The sequence below is a fragment of the Zea mays genome, chromosome 7, assembly GCF_902167145.1.
Source record: "Zea mays cultivar B73 chromosome 7, Zm-B73-REFERENCE-NAM-5.0, whole genome shotgun sequence".
In the NCBI taxonomy this organism is placed as follows: Eukaryota; Viridiplantae; Streptophyta; class Magnoliopsida; order Poales; family Poaceae; genus Zea; species Zea mays.
In genome coordinates, this window is record NC_050102.1 from 9,534,394 (window position 1) to 9,549,061 (window position 14,668).

The 14,668-nt window shown below is 44.5% G+C and overlaps 3 protein-coding genes across 5 annotated transcripts; 1 reads left to right on the top strand and 2 right to left on the bottom strand.

Moving 5' to 3' along the window:
• Nucleotides 1–600: 600 nt before the first annotated feature.
• Nucleotides 601–6,256, top strand: LOC103632002 (serine/threonine-protein kinase Nek3). 3 transcript variants are annotated; one of them, XM_008653861.4, is made up of 15 exons: nucleotides 601–838; nucleotides 1,179–1,303; nucleotides 1,369–1,435; nucleotides 1,703–1,768; nucleotides 1,939–1,985; nucleotides 2,067–2,112; nucleotides 2,213–2,293; nucleotides 2,391–2,433; nucleotides 2,550–2,599; nucleotides 2,686–2,767; nucleotides 2,864–2,913; nucleotides 2,995–3,068; nucleotides 4,450–4,501; nucleotides 4,586–4,999; nucleotides 5,321–6,256. In XM_008653861.4, the coding sequence occupies exons 2-15, from the start codon at nucleotides 1,218–1,220 to the stop codon at nucleotides 5,882–5,884; spliced, it is 1,722 nt and encodes a 573-aa protein (XP_008652083.1). In that variant the 5' UTR covers nucleotides 601–838; nucleotides 1,179–1,217; the 3' UTR covers nucleotides 5,885–6,256. The 3 variants fall into 3 exon arrangements, with proteins under 3 accessions (XP_008652083.1, XP_008652084.1, XP_035816709.1); XM_008653862.3 differs by having other exon boundaries at nucleotides 711–838; nucleotides 2,592–2,599; XM_035960816.1 differs by having other exon boundaries at nucleotides 747–952.
• An 855-nt stretch (nucleotides 6,257–7,111) lies between these two features.
• Nucleotides 7,112–8,937, bottom strand: LOC100284771 (uncharacterized). Its single transcript, NM_001157666.2, has 2 exons — nucleotides 8,406–8,937; nucleotides 7,112–7,833 (listed from the first exon to the last, which is right to left on the bottom strand). Exons 1-2 carry the CDS (start codon nucleotides 8,793–8,795, stop codon nucleotides 7,399–7,401), a joined length of 825 nt encoding a protein of 274 aa, NP_001151138.1. The 5' UTR covers nucleotides 8,796–8,937; the 3' UTR covers nucleotides 7,112–7,398.
• Nucleotides 8,938–9,114: 177 nt separating this feature from the next.
• LOC100282173 (uncharacterized) lies at nucleotides 9,115–10,960 on the bottom strand. Its single transcript, NM_001155085.2, has 2 exons — nucleotides 10,820–10,960; nucleotides 9,115–9,668 (listed from the first exon to the last, which is right to left on the bottom strand). Exon 2 carries the CDS (start codon nucleotides 9,650–9,652, stop codon nucleotides 9,320–9,322), a length of 333 nt encoding a protein of 110 aa, NP_001148557.1. The 5' UTR covers nucleotides 9,653–9,668; nucleotides 10,820–10,960; the 3' UTR covers nucleotides 9,115–9,319.
• Nucleotides 10,961–14,668: the final 3,708 nt, after the last annotated feature.

Sequence of the window (14,668 nt, forward strand, 5' to 3'; positions counted from 1 at the left end):
GAAAATAAAATACATTACTGGTTTTCTGTAGCTGAAGAGGAAACCAGCAAACCCTTGCCACAGCAAACTAAGTTTTCTGGCACTTTCTTAAAAAAAACAGCCACATCAGAGTTATGGCTTGTTTGACGTTTGGGCATCACCGAGAGCAGCCTAATTCCTACAGCATTCAGGTGAATTCCAAATGGGGGCACCAAGATGCCGCGCCGTGAGAAGAACAGGCAGCGGTTGTTGGCCATTGAAGCAACTGCAGCAGAGCTGTAGCATGGTATCAAGCGTTAAATTTCCCCTGGTTAGCTGTTTGGTTGGTGTCGCAAGAATCGGTACGACCAAAAGCCATCAAATTTCAGCCATATTTTCCACGCACAGATCCTGCGCTCGAATCCGCCACCAGAATTTTCTTGTCCGAGCCTTTATGGCCGGCCTGTACAACGGAACGCGTATGAGTTCCGCTATCACGGCGGGCGGCGGGCGCCGGGGATACGAATAAAGCCCATCAAGGATAATGCTGGTACACGCAGCCACTAAACCAAGGATATTTTTTTCCGTTTCTTTCTTTCTTAGTCAAATCTCTCTCTCTCTCTCTCTCTCTCTCTCTGAGTCTGTGCAGTGCGTTGTGTGTGCTTGGCTCCCACCACTTTCTCTCTCTGCACTTTGAAAACTTCGAAAGCCTCTGGCAAGCTAAGCACGGACAGCCCTCCGTTTTCGTTGTCGGCATGTCAACCCTCTCCTCCTCCTCTTTCTCCCGTGCACTCCATCAGCAGTGCTTCCTCGCTCTAAAAATGGGAGCCGGGCACTGAGGCGGAAGAGCAAGGCGCCCTTCATCCATTAGCCAGCCAAGGTAAGGAGGGAACCACCCATCCTCCTCTTCCACTTCAAGCATCATCAGTGTCGATCCGACGTTCCCAGTCAAGAATCAATTTCGACGATCACTATTTTGGTCCACTGCAAAATTGTAAATTCTCCCATGTCATCAGTTCTTGCTTCGTTCCCTTCACGTTCTGACTTTATTGTTCAAATGCTCATCCATGCAATGGGTTTACAACCAGCATTCGCAAACTTGAACTTTCCTTTTTTTACATAAAAAAATAATAAAAAAGAGGTTCTCTTTTATGTTCCGGTCACATTTCATTTACTGGCACGATGAATTTCTCTGACAACATTCTTCGCCCACCGTGCAGGTGATTTCTGAGCCAGCCAGGAGCTTGACAGTCACAGGGATGGAGCAGTACGAGGTGCTGGAGCAGATTGGGAAGGGTTCGTTCGGCTCGGCGCTCCTGGTGAGGCACAAGGCTGAGAGGAAAAGGTATGGATGGATGCTTGCTTGCTTTGTTTCCATGGTGTCACTCAGCCTGCCTCGTTTTGCTACAGGTATGTCTTGAAGAAGATCCGCCTCGCACGCCAGACCGACCGGTGCCGCCGATCAGCACACCAGGAGGTATGCTCATACTTTGTGTCCAATTACGACCTTCGGCGTCATAAATCTGAAACTGGTTCAGAACACAAGTGGTTATAAATTTTGCAAAACAGAGAGAATTTGAGCTCTCCAAGGGGACAAACAGACACCTTTGTTTCCTTGTAGGGCATGCACGGCTGCTATCCGATGTTAGGAAACATGATTTGTTTCGTTGCCATGATCTTGTGCTAATACATGTATAATAAACCTACACAAAACATGTGAAAGATTCACCACCTTGATGAACAGATGGAGCTCATCGCAAAAGTAAGGAATCCTTACATTGTGGAATACAAAGATGCTTGGGTGGAGAAGGTGAGCATGGTCCCCTGCAGATGCTGCTGTTCACAGTTGTTGCAGCATCCTAAGGGCAGTCTCCGGTCTAGTTCCTTTCCTTGACGCTTCAACGGTCCTGATGAAGGATGATGTGTATGCTCATAATTGCTTGAAAAGGAACAGTTTTTTTTTGTTGTTGTTGTCGTCAGGGTTGCTACGTGTGTATTGTCATTGGTTACTGCGAGGGAGGGGACATGTATGTCGACTTCTGAAACTTCATCCCCTCAACTGACCTGAACTACAATTCTGACCAGTGTTTGTCATTTGTTTTGTGCAGGTCAGAGGCCATTAAGAAGGCTAACAGTAACCATTTCTCAGAAGAGGTAGCTCACTAGACTGTCATCTGTACAGCATGTTCTGTGCCCTCACATTCTGCTCACTGCATTTTGCCCCTCTGGGGTATCCACTCTTCACTGCATGCAGAAACTTTGTGTGTGGCTTGTGCAGCTCCTGACGGCACTTGATTACTTGCATGCCAATCATATCCTTCATCGTGATGTTAAGGTTGCTAGATTCATAGCCTTTTTGTTACCTTACACTCGCAAAGTACCCATGCTGCTTGAGTGGTACTGATACTCATCATGCCTTGTCACTGTTTCAGTGCTCAAACATATTTCTCACAAAGGATCAAAACATAAGGCTTGGTAAGCATCCTGTTGTCAAGTATGCTTTTGGGAAAATTTCCATGTACCTATAAAGTCGATCAGATAAATGATTCAGTTATCACACCCTTTTGTTCCAAACATATGGTCTGAAACAGGTGATTTTGGTCTTGCTAAAGTCTTAACTTCTGATGATTTAGCTTGTTCAGTGAGTTTTCTTGCTCGATCCCTAGGTATTTGACGTGTTCCTCTGTCTATGTTGCTTCTGACTCTGACCATGTGCTGCTTCTGAAGGTTGTGGGAACTCCAAGTTACATGTGCCCTGAACTTCTTGCTGACATTCCATATGGTTCCAAGTCTGACATATGGTCCCTCGGTAAGATTGTATACATCAATTTTCAGTTGCATCTATTCTTCTGAACGTTGGGTGTCTGTCATCTTTGGCTAAACTCCTGCAATGTCCATTCTCCAGGCTGCTGCATCTATGAGATGGCTGCTTTCAAGCCTCCATTCAAAGCATTTGTGAGTAACATATCATGTTTTTTTATGAAATCTAGTTTTATCATAACATGTACCTTCATTGGTGATTTTCGACTCTTACAGGATATGCAAGCACTGATAAATAAGATTAACAAGTCTGCTGTACCTCCTCTACCAACGATGTACTCTGGTGCATTGTAAGTCATTGGCCTATACAGTTTACATGCAGTCCTTCTGTCCTTGTGAAATCCTTATGACGATCCAGCATATAATATCTCTGTTAGCCCAAATACAACAACAACAACAAAGCCTTTTTGTCCCAAACACGTTGGGGTAGGCTAGAGATGAAACCTCATATGAAAACCTCAGAGCTCAAACCCCCAAAGAAAAGAAAAGGGAGACAAAGGCAAAGGAGAACCGAAAAACGATGAAACGGAGAAACACATAAAAAGAGATAAAACCCACAAGAACCAGCAAGATCTAAAGGGGCCCAAGAAAAGGTCAAACGATTAAGGAGGAAAAGCGAAACTACAAATCAGGGTTCTGGCACGTGAATTGCACACTTCCACCCCTTCCTATCCACGGTGAGCTCTTTATCAATATTCCACTCCTTCAGGTCCCTCTTCACAGCCTCTGTCCACGTCAAGGTTGGTCGACCTCTACCTCTCTTCACATTCTCGGGACGCCTAATTATTCCGATATGCACTGGTGCCTCTTCAGCTCTTCGTTGGATATGTCCAAACCATCTCAAACGATGTTACATAAGCTTCTCCTCAATTGGCGCCACTCCCACTCTCTCTCGTATATCATTATTCCGGACTCGATCTCTCCTTGTGTGGCCACATATCCAGCGCAACATACGCATCTATGCCACACTTAGTTGTTGGACATGTCGTCTTTTAGTGGGCCAACATTCTGCTCCATACAACATAGCCAGCCGGATTGCTGTCCTGTAGAATTTGCCTTTTAGTTTGTGTGGCACCCGGGGGTCACATAAGATACCCGCAGCTTGCCGCCACTTCAACCATCTAGCTTTAATTCTATGACTAACATCCTCATCGATGTCTCCCTCCTTCTGAAGCATTGATCCTAAGTAACAAAAAGTGTCTTTCTTGGGTACCACTTGCCCATCAAGACTAACATCGCCATCCTCATACCACATGGCACTGAAATCACACTTCATATACTCTGTTTTAGACCTACTAAGCCTAAAACCTTTTGCTTCCAGCGTCTGCCTCCACAATTCCATCTTTTGCGAAACACCACTACTACTCTCCTCAATAAGTACCACATCATCGGCAAAAAGCATACACCACGGTATATCTCCTTGTATGTCCCTTGTGACCTCATCTATCATCAAAGCGAAAAGATAAGGGCTCAAAGCCGACCCTTGATGTAGTCCTATGTTAATTGGAAAGTCATCGGTGTCTCCATCACTTGTTCGGACACTTGTCACAACATTAGTGTACATACCTTTAATAAGATTAATGTACTTTGTTGATACTTTGTGTTTTTCCAAGGTCCACCACATTAGCCCAAATACGAATTACTAATAAAATCTTCATTCTGGTCATACAGTAGGGGACTCGTCAAAAGCATGCTGCGCAAAAGTCCAGATCATAGACCAAGAGTATGTGTTAGTTCGCCATCACTGCGAATTGCACCTCACCCTGAAATCTGAGCTTATTTATTCATCCTGGTTCCTCTGTTTCAGGCTGCAGAACTGCTTAAGCATCCACACCTTCAGCCATACGTGTTTGAACTCCAATTGAAATCCACTCCTCGCAATTTGTTCTCTGCTAAGCTTCCTACCAGATACGTCACAAATAAGGCTGCGGTTTCTGATGCCGAAGACAATTGTCCACCAAAATACAGCAAGAGCCATTCATTTAAATTGGACAGGCATGGTCGTCCTGGTTCTACAACTCGGAAAGACTGTCCAGAACTAAGTGAACAAATGGAGGGATTGTCAGTCCAAGTCACCAAGAATGTTAATGATGAACTGATACATGAGAAGTATCCAAAAGTTACAACGTCTCCTGCACCTACTCCGAGAAGAGCTTCATCGACACCAAGACGACGACTAGAAGCTTCAAAGACATTTCATGCTAGAACAGCACATAAGGAGGTATGAAGTACCTGACCATTTGAAAACTCACCAAGTTGTTGGTAGCCTTATTTTCAGTCATTGTTCAGATTTTACAACATAACTGATTAACTGTTGATATTGTCAGTCCCTAGCCAGTAGACACCACTAAGGCACTAACCTGTTCTTCAGAAAATGAAAAGCAACTAGGTTTTTCAGAAACTGACATTTCCTTGCCTCTTGCCAAGAAAAAACAAGATGAAAGATTGCTTCTAGCTTCTTTGTGGCATCTTAAAACATTTTAAATTGGCAACTTGTTATCTTTGAAGTGATTCTACAAAATTTATGTTGTTTTGGCACCAGCAATCTCAAAGGTCAAGGTCTTCAGCAAACCAAGCGAGTCAAGCACGGAGAGAATCACTCCCCATGCGTATGATCAAAACTCCTGATAAGAGGCAGGCCACTGACATTCTCACTAGATTGAAATCTCCTGACGTTTCAGTAAACTCTCCTCGAATAGACAGAATTGCTGAATTCCCACTGGCATCCTTTGAAACCCCATTACATCGCATCACAAAGCTCACATCGCCATCTATCATTGACCAATATATTACCAAGGACAAGTGCACTTTCCAAGTGCTCCGAAGCGATAGCGAAAACTACACTGACTCTCCTGACGTCGACCTTCTTGGTTCTGACAATTCACCTAGGAGTTCATCGAATTTGAGGCAGAGGAGGTTTGACACGAGGTCTTACCAGCAGAGAGCTGAGGCTCTAGAGGGATTGCTTGAGTTCAGTGCTCAATTGCTACAGCAGGAGAGGTTTGAGGAGTTGGGGATCTTGCTGAAGCCATTTGGACCCGGTAAGGCATCTCCAAGAGAGACAGCCATATGGTTGTCAAGGAGTTTGAAAGAAACTGGATTATAACCAGCGGCCTGTAAGTGCAACACTAAACCTGCAATGACTTTGTATCTTCACAAGCTTCAACCTACCCTGTACAGTTACAGTATTGTGATTTTTTCACTTGACTGGTCTGGTCTTAGTGGAACACTGCAACATGTTGACATGGTTAGTTCGGCAATCATCTGCTTTCTGTAAACCTGTAATAACATGCTTGAGAATTTACCAATCAGATGAAAAATAGCTTAGATGCCTGTGAATTTGTATCTTGAAATCATGTAAATCAGCAAGAGTTGACATTTGGAGAGCCCCTTTCTATGACGCAGCTTGATATCGTTCATTGTCATTGCATTTTGTACTTTTCTTCAGGTCATGAAAACAATGAAGTGTTCATGGTCCTTCAGTTTTGTTCTTGATTTATATGTATCTTCTACAGAAAACTGGTTCAGAGCTGGTGTTTAGGGTCCTTCAATATATAGAAAACTGGTTCAGAGCTGTCCCTTGCTGCTCTGCACGATCCATAGATAAACAATCAACATTTGCCAATTTGCTGGTGTCAGGGTGGAGAGCATGTCATATGATAAATTAATAACCTGCTTGCCTGTGTTTACTGGGCTCAGCATGTATTTTCCTGTCCTTTTGTTACTTGTTCTTCCATTTGTCATTGCAGAAACATAAAAACATACTTGCTGCAACTCTACCTTCTTTCTCTACACCCCAATTCAAACTGATGCAAAACTATCTGATCAGTAAAATCTGATGAGCTTCCACAATTCAACCGTACCAGGTAATTCATGACATACACGGCATACAGGCACAATTGTTGTTGACCAGTTCCATCCAAGTTTTCTGATGAAAGCTAAGCAGCACTTAAATAGTTGAAATCATACACCCGTATCTTGGTCCTTTCCCAACTCAGGTTTCTGAAGTAGTTTAGGGATTCATGTCGAACTTCTGTTTCTAACAATATAACATGGAGATACTGGAACTAATTTGCTGAAAGTGGCACATACACACCATCTTCTGCCTAGTTAGATCAGTCAATATATACAAACCTTTCTTTCAGCACTAAATATTTTTTTAGAAGTTTGTAACATTGACAACATGTAGCATAGCATGCTGTCTCCCTTTATTTACCAAGTTCAGCAGTTAGGAGCAACATTCACATTTTATTTTATTCTGCAGCATCTCAAATTTCAGTTGTAAGAGACATTTTGCTGGCCAAACTTTTACATTTTTCAAAGCAATTAGTTTGCTAGGTTGAATTGAACTGTATTCTGATTTTACAGATACACATGCAGGACCCAATTTCATTAAAAACACTGGTCCAAATGTCAAAGACATCAGAATGCTCGAATATTTTTTATGAATCAACAGAAGTTTCAACCTATTAAAATGGCTTTTTTATCCCACAATAAGTGATAGTCAATCCCCACATTGGGGGAACACCTTTATTGAAGCATCTTATCAGCTGCTTTTACACCAATAGCTTGTACATTAAATTGTAAAACTCAACACAAACAACAAAGCAACTCAAAAACTCACTTCGTTTTGACACTGACACCGTCCGTTCCAGCAATGATCACTGAACTCGCCATGTTCAAGAACAACCCATGGTCAACAACTCCTTCCAGAGCTGCAATTTCCTGTCCTGCTGCCAACGCATCCTTGATTGGCGTCTTGAAGTATAAATCGACGATGTAGTTTGAGTTGTCAGTAACATAGGGCTTGTCGCCTTCAAACCTTAGCTTTGCCTCGACTCCTTCCTCCTTAAACAGTTCCTGCAATCTTACAAGGTTGTACTTCCAGCAGAACTGCACAACTTCCACTGGCATGGCTAGACCACTACCTCCTAACCCATCAACTAGTTTTGTCTCGTCAACAATAACAATAAACTTGTCCGATGCTGCCTCAACCATCTTCTCACGAAGAAGAGCACCACCCCGCCCTTTCACAAGGTTGAGGTCAGGGTCAACCTGTTTTAATTAAGGAAGGAATGTTATTAGCCAACCAAAAACACAGTAGTTTGAATAAAAGGACCACCACCACCACCACACAGACCCAAAAAAAAGATGGCAAGCATTTGGAAATAGTAGCATAAACTTGGCACAATATTGACATATTTGAATTGTTGATATTTCATATGATACTTTGGGAACCTATAACCACAAAAATACAAAATGACAGAACATTCCGACGAAACACAACCTTTCAAATGACAAAAAGGCTAAAGGCCAAAGTCAGGCTTCTCACTATGAACAGACAAAACAGTACACGGACTCATCTTCTTTCATGGAGCCAGCAACAGGATAAGGTATGTGCAAAGCCAAACCTTCCCTGTCCAAATGTTTACACGACAGCAACTCTAGTTCGCAAGGTACCTCTAACAACTAGTACAAATACTACCAAGAAGCAATCAAAGGAGATGACTTGTTCTCTGCAAGCTTTTCCCCGGGATCGACGATGAATCGATTGATTTATATACCCCGTATCCAACCCAAAAGGGAAAGGACAAAAAAAAAAAGACTACAATGAGACAAGAGCGGACCTCGTCGGCACCGTCGATGGCGAGGTCGATGAGCGGGTTGTCGTCGAGCGTGGAGAGCGGGATGCCGAGCGACTGCGCCTGCTCGAAGGTGCGCTTGGATGTGGGCACGCCGACGATCTTCTCGAGCTTGCCCGCGGCCAGGAGCGCGCCGATCTCGGCGACGGCGAAGGCGGCCGTGGAGCCCGTCCCGAGCCCGAGCACCATCCCGCTCTTCACCTGCTCGACGGCGCGCACCGCCGCCAGCCGCTTGAGGTCGTCCTGCGTCAGCGCCGCCGCCGCCGCCGCCGGCGCGGACTGCGCGCGGACGGCCCCGAGGCGGGCGCGGCGGGCGGAGGCCACATGGCGCGCGGCGGTTGGGTGGAGGCGGACTGAGATCGCGGTGGCGGCCATGGGAGCACGTGTGGGTGGCGGGAGGGGAGGTGCTGCAGTTCGGAGAGGTGAGGTCAGGAGTGTGGGGAGATGAGGGGGAGGCGATGGGAAGTTGGTGGTGGAGGCTAGCGGCGATGGTGATCGTCAGAGGTTGGGTTGGTGGTGACTTGGAAGGCCAGGCTTTTTCTTCCTATAAAGTAAGTATATTATTATTTTTTTCAAAAATACAATTTTGCAGCACCACGAAATCAAATGAACTTGTGGCTGTTTGATTTGTGCAATAAGTTATCCTTAGTATCCAAACAAACTTGCCCAAATGTCTTGTATCAGGAGAGTAGATGAGTGATACGGTAAAAAAAAGAGAATACGTAACAGTGTCAAACTTGAGCGTACTCTCCAGCTTCAATCTGTCAACAGAAAATTTTCTGAACACATACATGCACATGGTACACAACTGCATTGTGTGCCCATATGATCAGTCACGCTACGCTGCTCAGACACAGAACCACGAGAAGCACATCACGGATGCTCAACTGACTGATCCGTCACCTCTTCTTGAACCCGTACTTCTTGCGCTCGTAGAAGAGGTCGGTCTTGGCGCTACCGAGGTTGACGATCTTGGGGCACCCGTCCCGGTCCTTCTCCTGCTGCGTGCACTCCTTGCAGTAGTAGGCGTCCGAGATGCCCACGCCGCCGCAGATGACGCACCGCCCCTGGAACGACCCGTAGTTGCACTCGTCGCAGACGCGGACCAGCGTGCACGGCCGCACGTACGAGTCGCAGACGACGCACTTGCCGTCGCACTTCTCGCACAGCCGCCCGATGGCGATGCCGGGCTGCTTCCGGCACATGATCAGGTCCGGGTGGTGTTTCGCCATGCCTCAAATGTTAACCCTGGCAAGCCGTAGCACGATGGTTAGTTTTTGCACTGTCATGGAGCAACGTTACTACAGCTTGTCAGGAACGAGAAAAAAAAAACAGGACAGAGAAATGGTTGAAGGTTGGATACCAAATTCAAAGAGATTTGCTAGTTCGTTATTTATTTAACTTGATAGCAGGTAGTAAGGGAAACCTCTGTTTCGGCGGGAACTAAGCACTTTCCATATGCATCACTGAATTCGTTTTTCTTTCATTCTACCGTTAGGTGCTCTTTTCTTTTTTGTCAGCAACTTGACTGAACAAAAAGAATACAAATGTCCTACATGAGTGACAGGAGGACCCCTCTATCATTGCTACTCACAGCCAAACCCATCTTATATGATTTGGAGATGGTCATCATATATTCCTAATTTCCTATGTACCATAGTTAAAGCAATTGAGTCTATAGCCACAAACAAACAAAAAACATGCAAAAGGGTGTCCCATGGAGCTACGTTCAAATACTTCTTGACGTTTCTAAAATGAACATGTTGGAATAAATTTGGTGATTCGGACATTGGACTGGCAACAGCCATTTGTGCCGATCTCGATTGTACTCACTGGCATTGTGGACACCTAATGGCAAGGGAGACAGGAAGAATAATAATCTGTTCTAGACGAGGTGCCAATGTTAGCGTCATATAGTCCCTTCAGCGAAGATAGAAATAAACAGCCCAAGTGTTGTTGTTCACTTCTATTGGATATGTTGGAACCCAGAAAAATAGTCGGCTGTCGGCGGTGTCTGCAAACAGACGGTTGAATCAACTGTTTGCTTTTCCTACGGACACAGGTACTTGTTTGAAGCTGCTACTGCTGGACGCGCAGTCGAATCAACAAGCTGCCTGCTACCCATACAGGACGACAAGTGGAGATCAACACAAGAGACAGGACACGGCAGTGGCGGTCTCCGGATAGGGGGAGGGTCAGTGCGGGGCCGGCGCGCCATCTGCTAGCAGACCCACGCATCGACGACGATATTTCAGTTAGGTGGCTCGAGGGCGACACCGGAGGGATCTAGCATAGCACGCGAATGGTTTATCAACTGCGTTCAGTAATGCATGAGCTGAGCCAAGGGGCTGGAGTCCTGGAGATGGATCCGTGGGAGCGACTGAGCTATAGCCACGTACCGGCGTAAGAAGAGGTGGAGCAGGACGGACGAGGCGCCGAGGTCGATGGAGGCGCGAGAGGCGATGGAGGCGGAGGATCCAGTAGAGCAGGAGTCAGGGGAGAAAGGGAGGGGAGGGGAGGGGAGGGAATAAGGTCTGGTTGGGCCTTGGGCATGGGGAGCCAGGTTTTGCGGGCTGCTTGGAGGGAGGAGCCACTAGAAGCCTGGGCCTACATCGTCAATATCTGCTTCCCATATTCTTTGGAATCGATATTTGCATATCATGTAATCTGGTAATCTATACTTCTATATTACTCTATTAAAAATCTAATATAAGCATCTAGTGCCACAACTTCACCCTCCACACTCTAGACACATCCACCACACCGTGCAAAAAATAGTGCAAAGTAAGCACTCAAACCTACACTCACCTGCTTCAGAGATTTTGGGTTAACCAACAGACCACACGTACTTAGTGTTTTGAAATAAACAATAGTTATATTTGAGTATATAACAACCATAGTAAAGCACAAGCAACTGACTAGTTTAACCCATAAACTCGAAACTCCGTGAGTACCTGACCTATCACCCATGTGGGCACGTGTGATGATTTTGACCCGTGGTGTAACTCACACTTGACCCCAAGTTTCGGGGGTGTGGGTGTGTGTTTCTATTTCAACCCATGGTTGATCCCACACTCGATCCAAAATTTATGTTGGCGTCGATCTAGGCAGCTGAAAGTTCCCTATGCCCGGAAACAGGATCTAGATGTCGTCTAGAGGGGGGATGAATAGGCGAATAATAATTATCACTTTATAACTGAAAATTCTTACTCTACTCGAAGGCCGGATTGCAGTGGAATGAAAGACCCTTCGAGTAGGTTGCAGCAGAATTGAAGTTCTTGTCTTAAAATACCCTGCACTTCGAAGACAGCTTATACCACATATAAATATTGAAGTGCAAGTATAAACAACAAATAAGATAGAGAAACAACACACAGCACAGAGCAGAGCACACGGACACAGGGATTTATCCCGAGGTTCGGCCAAGCCTGAAATGCTTGCCCAGTCCTCGTTGGAGTTAGCCACACCTGGGCTTGGAGTCTATTTCAACTCCTTCTTCCGTTTGCTCAGATCTGTCAGTATGACAGATAGAGCCTTCCACTATGTTGATATTGGTTACAACAACGTCGTGGCTGCTTACAGTCTTCTTCGACATCACTCCGGCAGAGTAACAATGCGCTCAAGACTTTGCTCTAGCTCTCAGCAGCACTTCTCCACTCTCTAAAGGCTTATAGCTTTGCCTCTACACAAACTAGAGAGATATACACGAGAGGGAGAGAGAGAATTGATCCAAATGATGTGTACAATTGTTGACTGCACTTGTGTACTTGTTTGAGGCGCCTAGGGGTCCCTTTTATAGCCCCAAAGGGCCTAGGAGCCGTTAGAGCTTCATTTGGAAGCTCCCAGTCTTCCCTGGTTGCGGGTGCACCGGACTGTCCGGTGGTGCACCGGACTGTCCGGTGGTGCACCGGACAGTGAACAGTAACGGATCTGATTGACAGTTTCCTTCTCTGGAACAGCTAGCCGTTGGTGCACCGGACAGGTTACTATTCACTGTCCTGTGCACCGGACAGGTCACTATTCACTGCCCTGTGCACCGGGACACAGATACTATTCACTGTCCTGTGCACCGGACACAACTATCATTCACTGTCCTGTGCACCGGACGCAGCTACTATTCACTGGCCTGTGCACCGGACATGTTACTATTCATTGTCCTGTGCACCGGACAGAGTTACTATTCACTGTCCTGTGCACCGGACAGCTACTATTCACTGTCCTGTGCACCAGCCAACAGCACACTAAGTGATTTTTCCTCCGTTCTTTCTCCGTTTGACTTCAACTTTTGGGAGGATTTTCCTGAGACTTAAACAAACACATTTAGAGTATAATCCAATTGATTTAGTCTTAGAAACTTACATCTTTCTTGTTCTTCTCCTAGCTTTTCTGTTTCTCCTCCAGCAGAGCTTAGAATGGTACTTTCTCTACAGAAAGAGTTAGAGAGCAAACCAAAGCACCAAATTTGTAGTAAGAGGTGTATGCAACATGGTTAAACACTCAAACCTTACATACTTAACCTTTTTCATCGTTTTACCCAATTTGGCATGTTTGAGGTCGATGTTGGACTCTAAACCATTAAGTCAACTTGACTTGATCTAGATTGACATATCTGAGCTCTAACTCCCTTGTTCATTTCTCGAGCTTGATCTTGAGCCTTATGACTTACATCACATAACTGTAGATGTTACCTCATTGGTTGTAAGTCATGTCCTTATGTAGTGATCCTTGATGCACCATAACTCTTAGCTCGATCAACCTTGACTTTGCAAGTCTTCTTCTTCACCCCTTGCTTTGGGTTCCTGGTCTCCTTGACCTTCTCCCGTGCACTCGGTACCTCGAAGCTCTTCTTGCCTCCATCCTTGGCTTGATCAGTTGTCTCTGAGTTACGCACAGCGAGTCTCACTTAAGCAGTGTTCATTATCTATAGATAAATTAGTCTTTGGACCATCACACTTGTTCACTTGTGTTGAACCCTGTTAGCTTTGCATTAAGCACCTGTTCGACACTTAGCACACTTGTTAGTCCTTTAATTGGGTTGTCATCCAAACACCAAAACCCACAAGAGAGCTTTCAATCTCCCCCTCTTTGGTGATTGATGGCAACACAATTAAAGCTTACACAAGAATAAGATTTAAAGCACAAATTTTGAATTCTAAGTTTATAGAATGCTCCCCCTAAATATGTGCTTACATTAAAATCTTAACTTTGGCCTTAAATGCCAAAATGCACATACTTAGGCTAATTCGAAGCATTGCTACACCTTAGCACCTGTGGGATGCATTGTGTCAAGAATCAAACCGTGATGCGTATAACACACAAATGCACATAATAAGAGTTAAACACCAATTAAATGGATATACCATAGGAATATAAACCTACCACTATTCACCATTAAGATACCAATTTAAAGCACCAGAACCATATGAATATCTATTACAGGACAAACACAATAGATACCAATTGATTCATATCAATGGAAGCACTAATTTTGCATTATCACCATATAATACAACAAGAAGCATATGATAAGTATTATCAACAAACTAACACATTTTTCTTTAAGATCAAAGGAACTCAAGGAAACCCCTTTGAGTCCTTTAGCACACAAAAAATTAATCTTCACCCTTAAGATAAGCTTTCCTCTCAGGTCGAGGTAAGCTTTAATGCACAAATTCTCCCCCTTTGACATCAAACACCAAAACCATATTCAAGCAAGAACATAGGATGATGTTAAGGGACAACAGGGTATTAAGCAGGGAAAATGCAACACACTAATATTACTCCCCCTTACACATTAAACATATGCAACACAAGCATTGGAGAAAAATTAAGGTACAAATACGCAAAAAGGTCAATACCTCCTTTTGTACCTTTACCATTGTTATGGTGTTCTTTCCATCTAAGTAGGCGGAGTTGCTTTTGTCATCAATTTAAGATTTCCATCTTGAAAGCTTTATCTCTAGGGAGCTCCTTCACACTTGTGCCTGATCCTTTATCCTGACCTTTTCTTGTTGCTAAGACACCAAACTTAGAACAAGTTATAGTATTGTGGCACAAGATGAAGCTTCTATTCTAGTGATTACCAAAAGATACCAATTGAAGCACACTACCAAGGCTACTAATTGAAAGGATAATCATTGTCATAGCTCCATGATATTTAAAGATAAGCATCTAGGATCACCAACTATTATAGAGCACGAGGAATCTTTAAATATGCAATTACTCACAACTTTAGATACCAATTACTC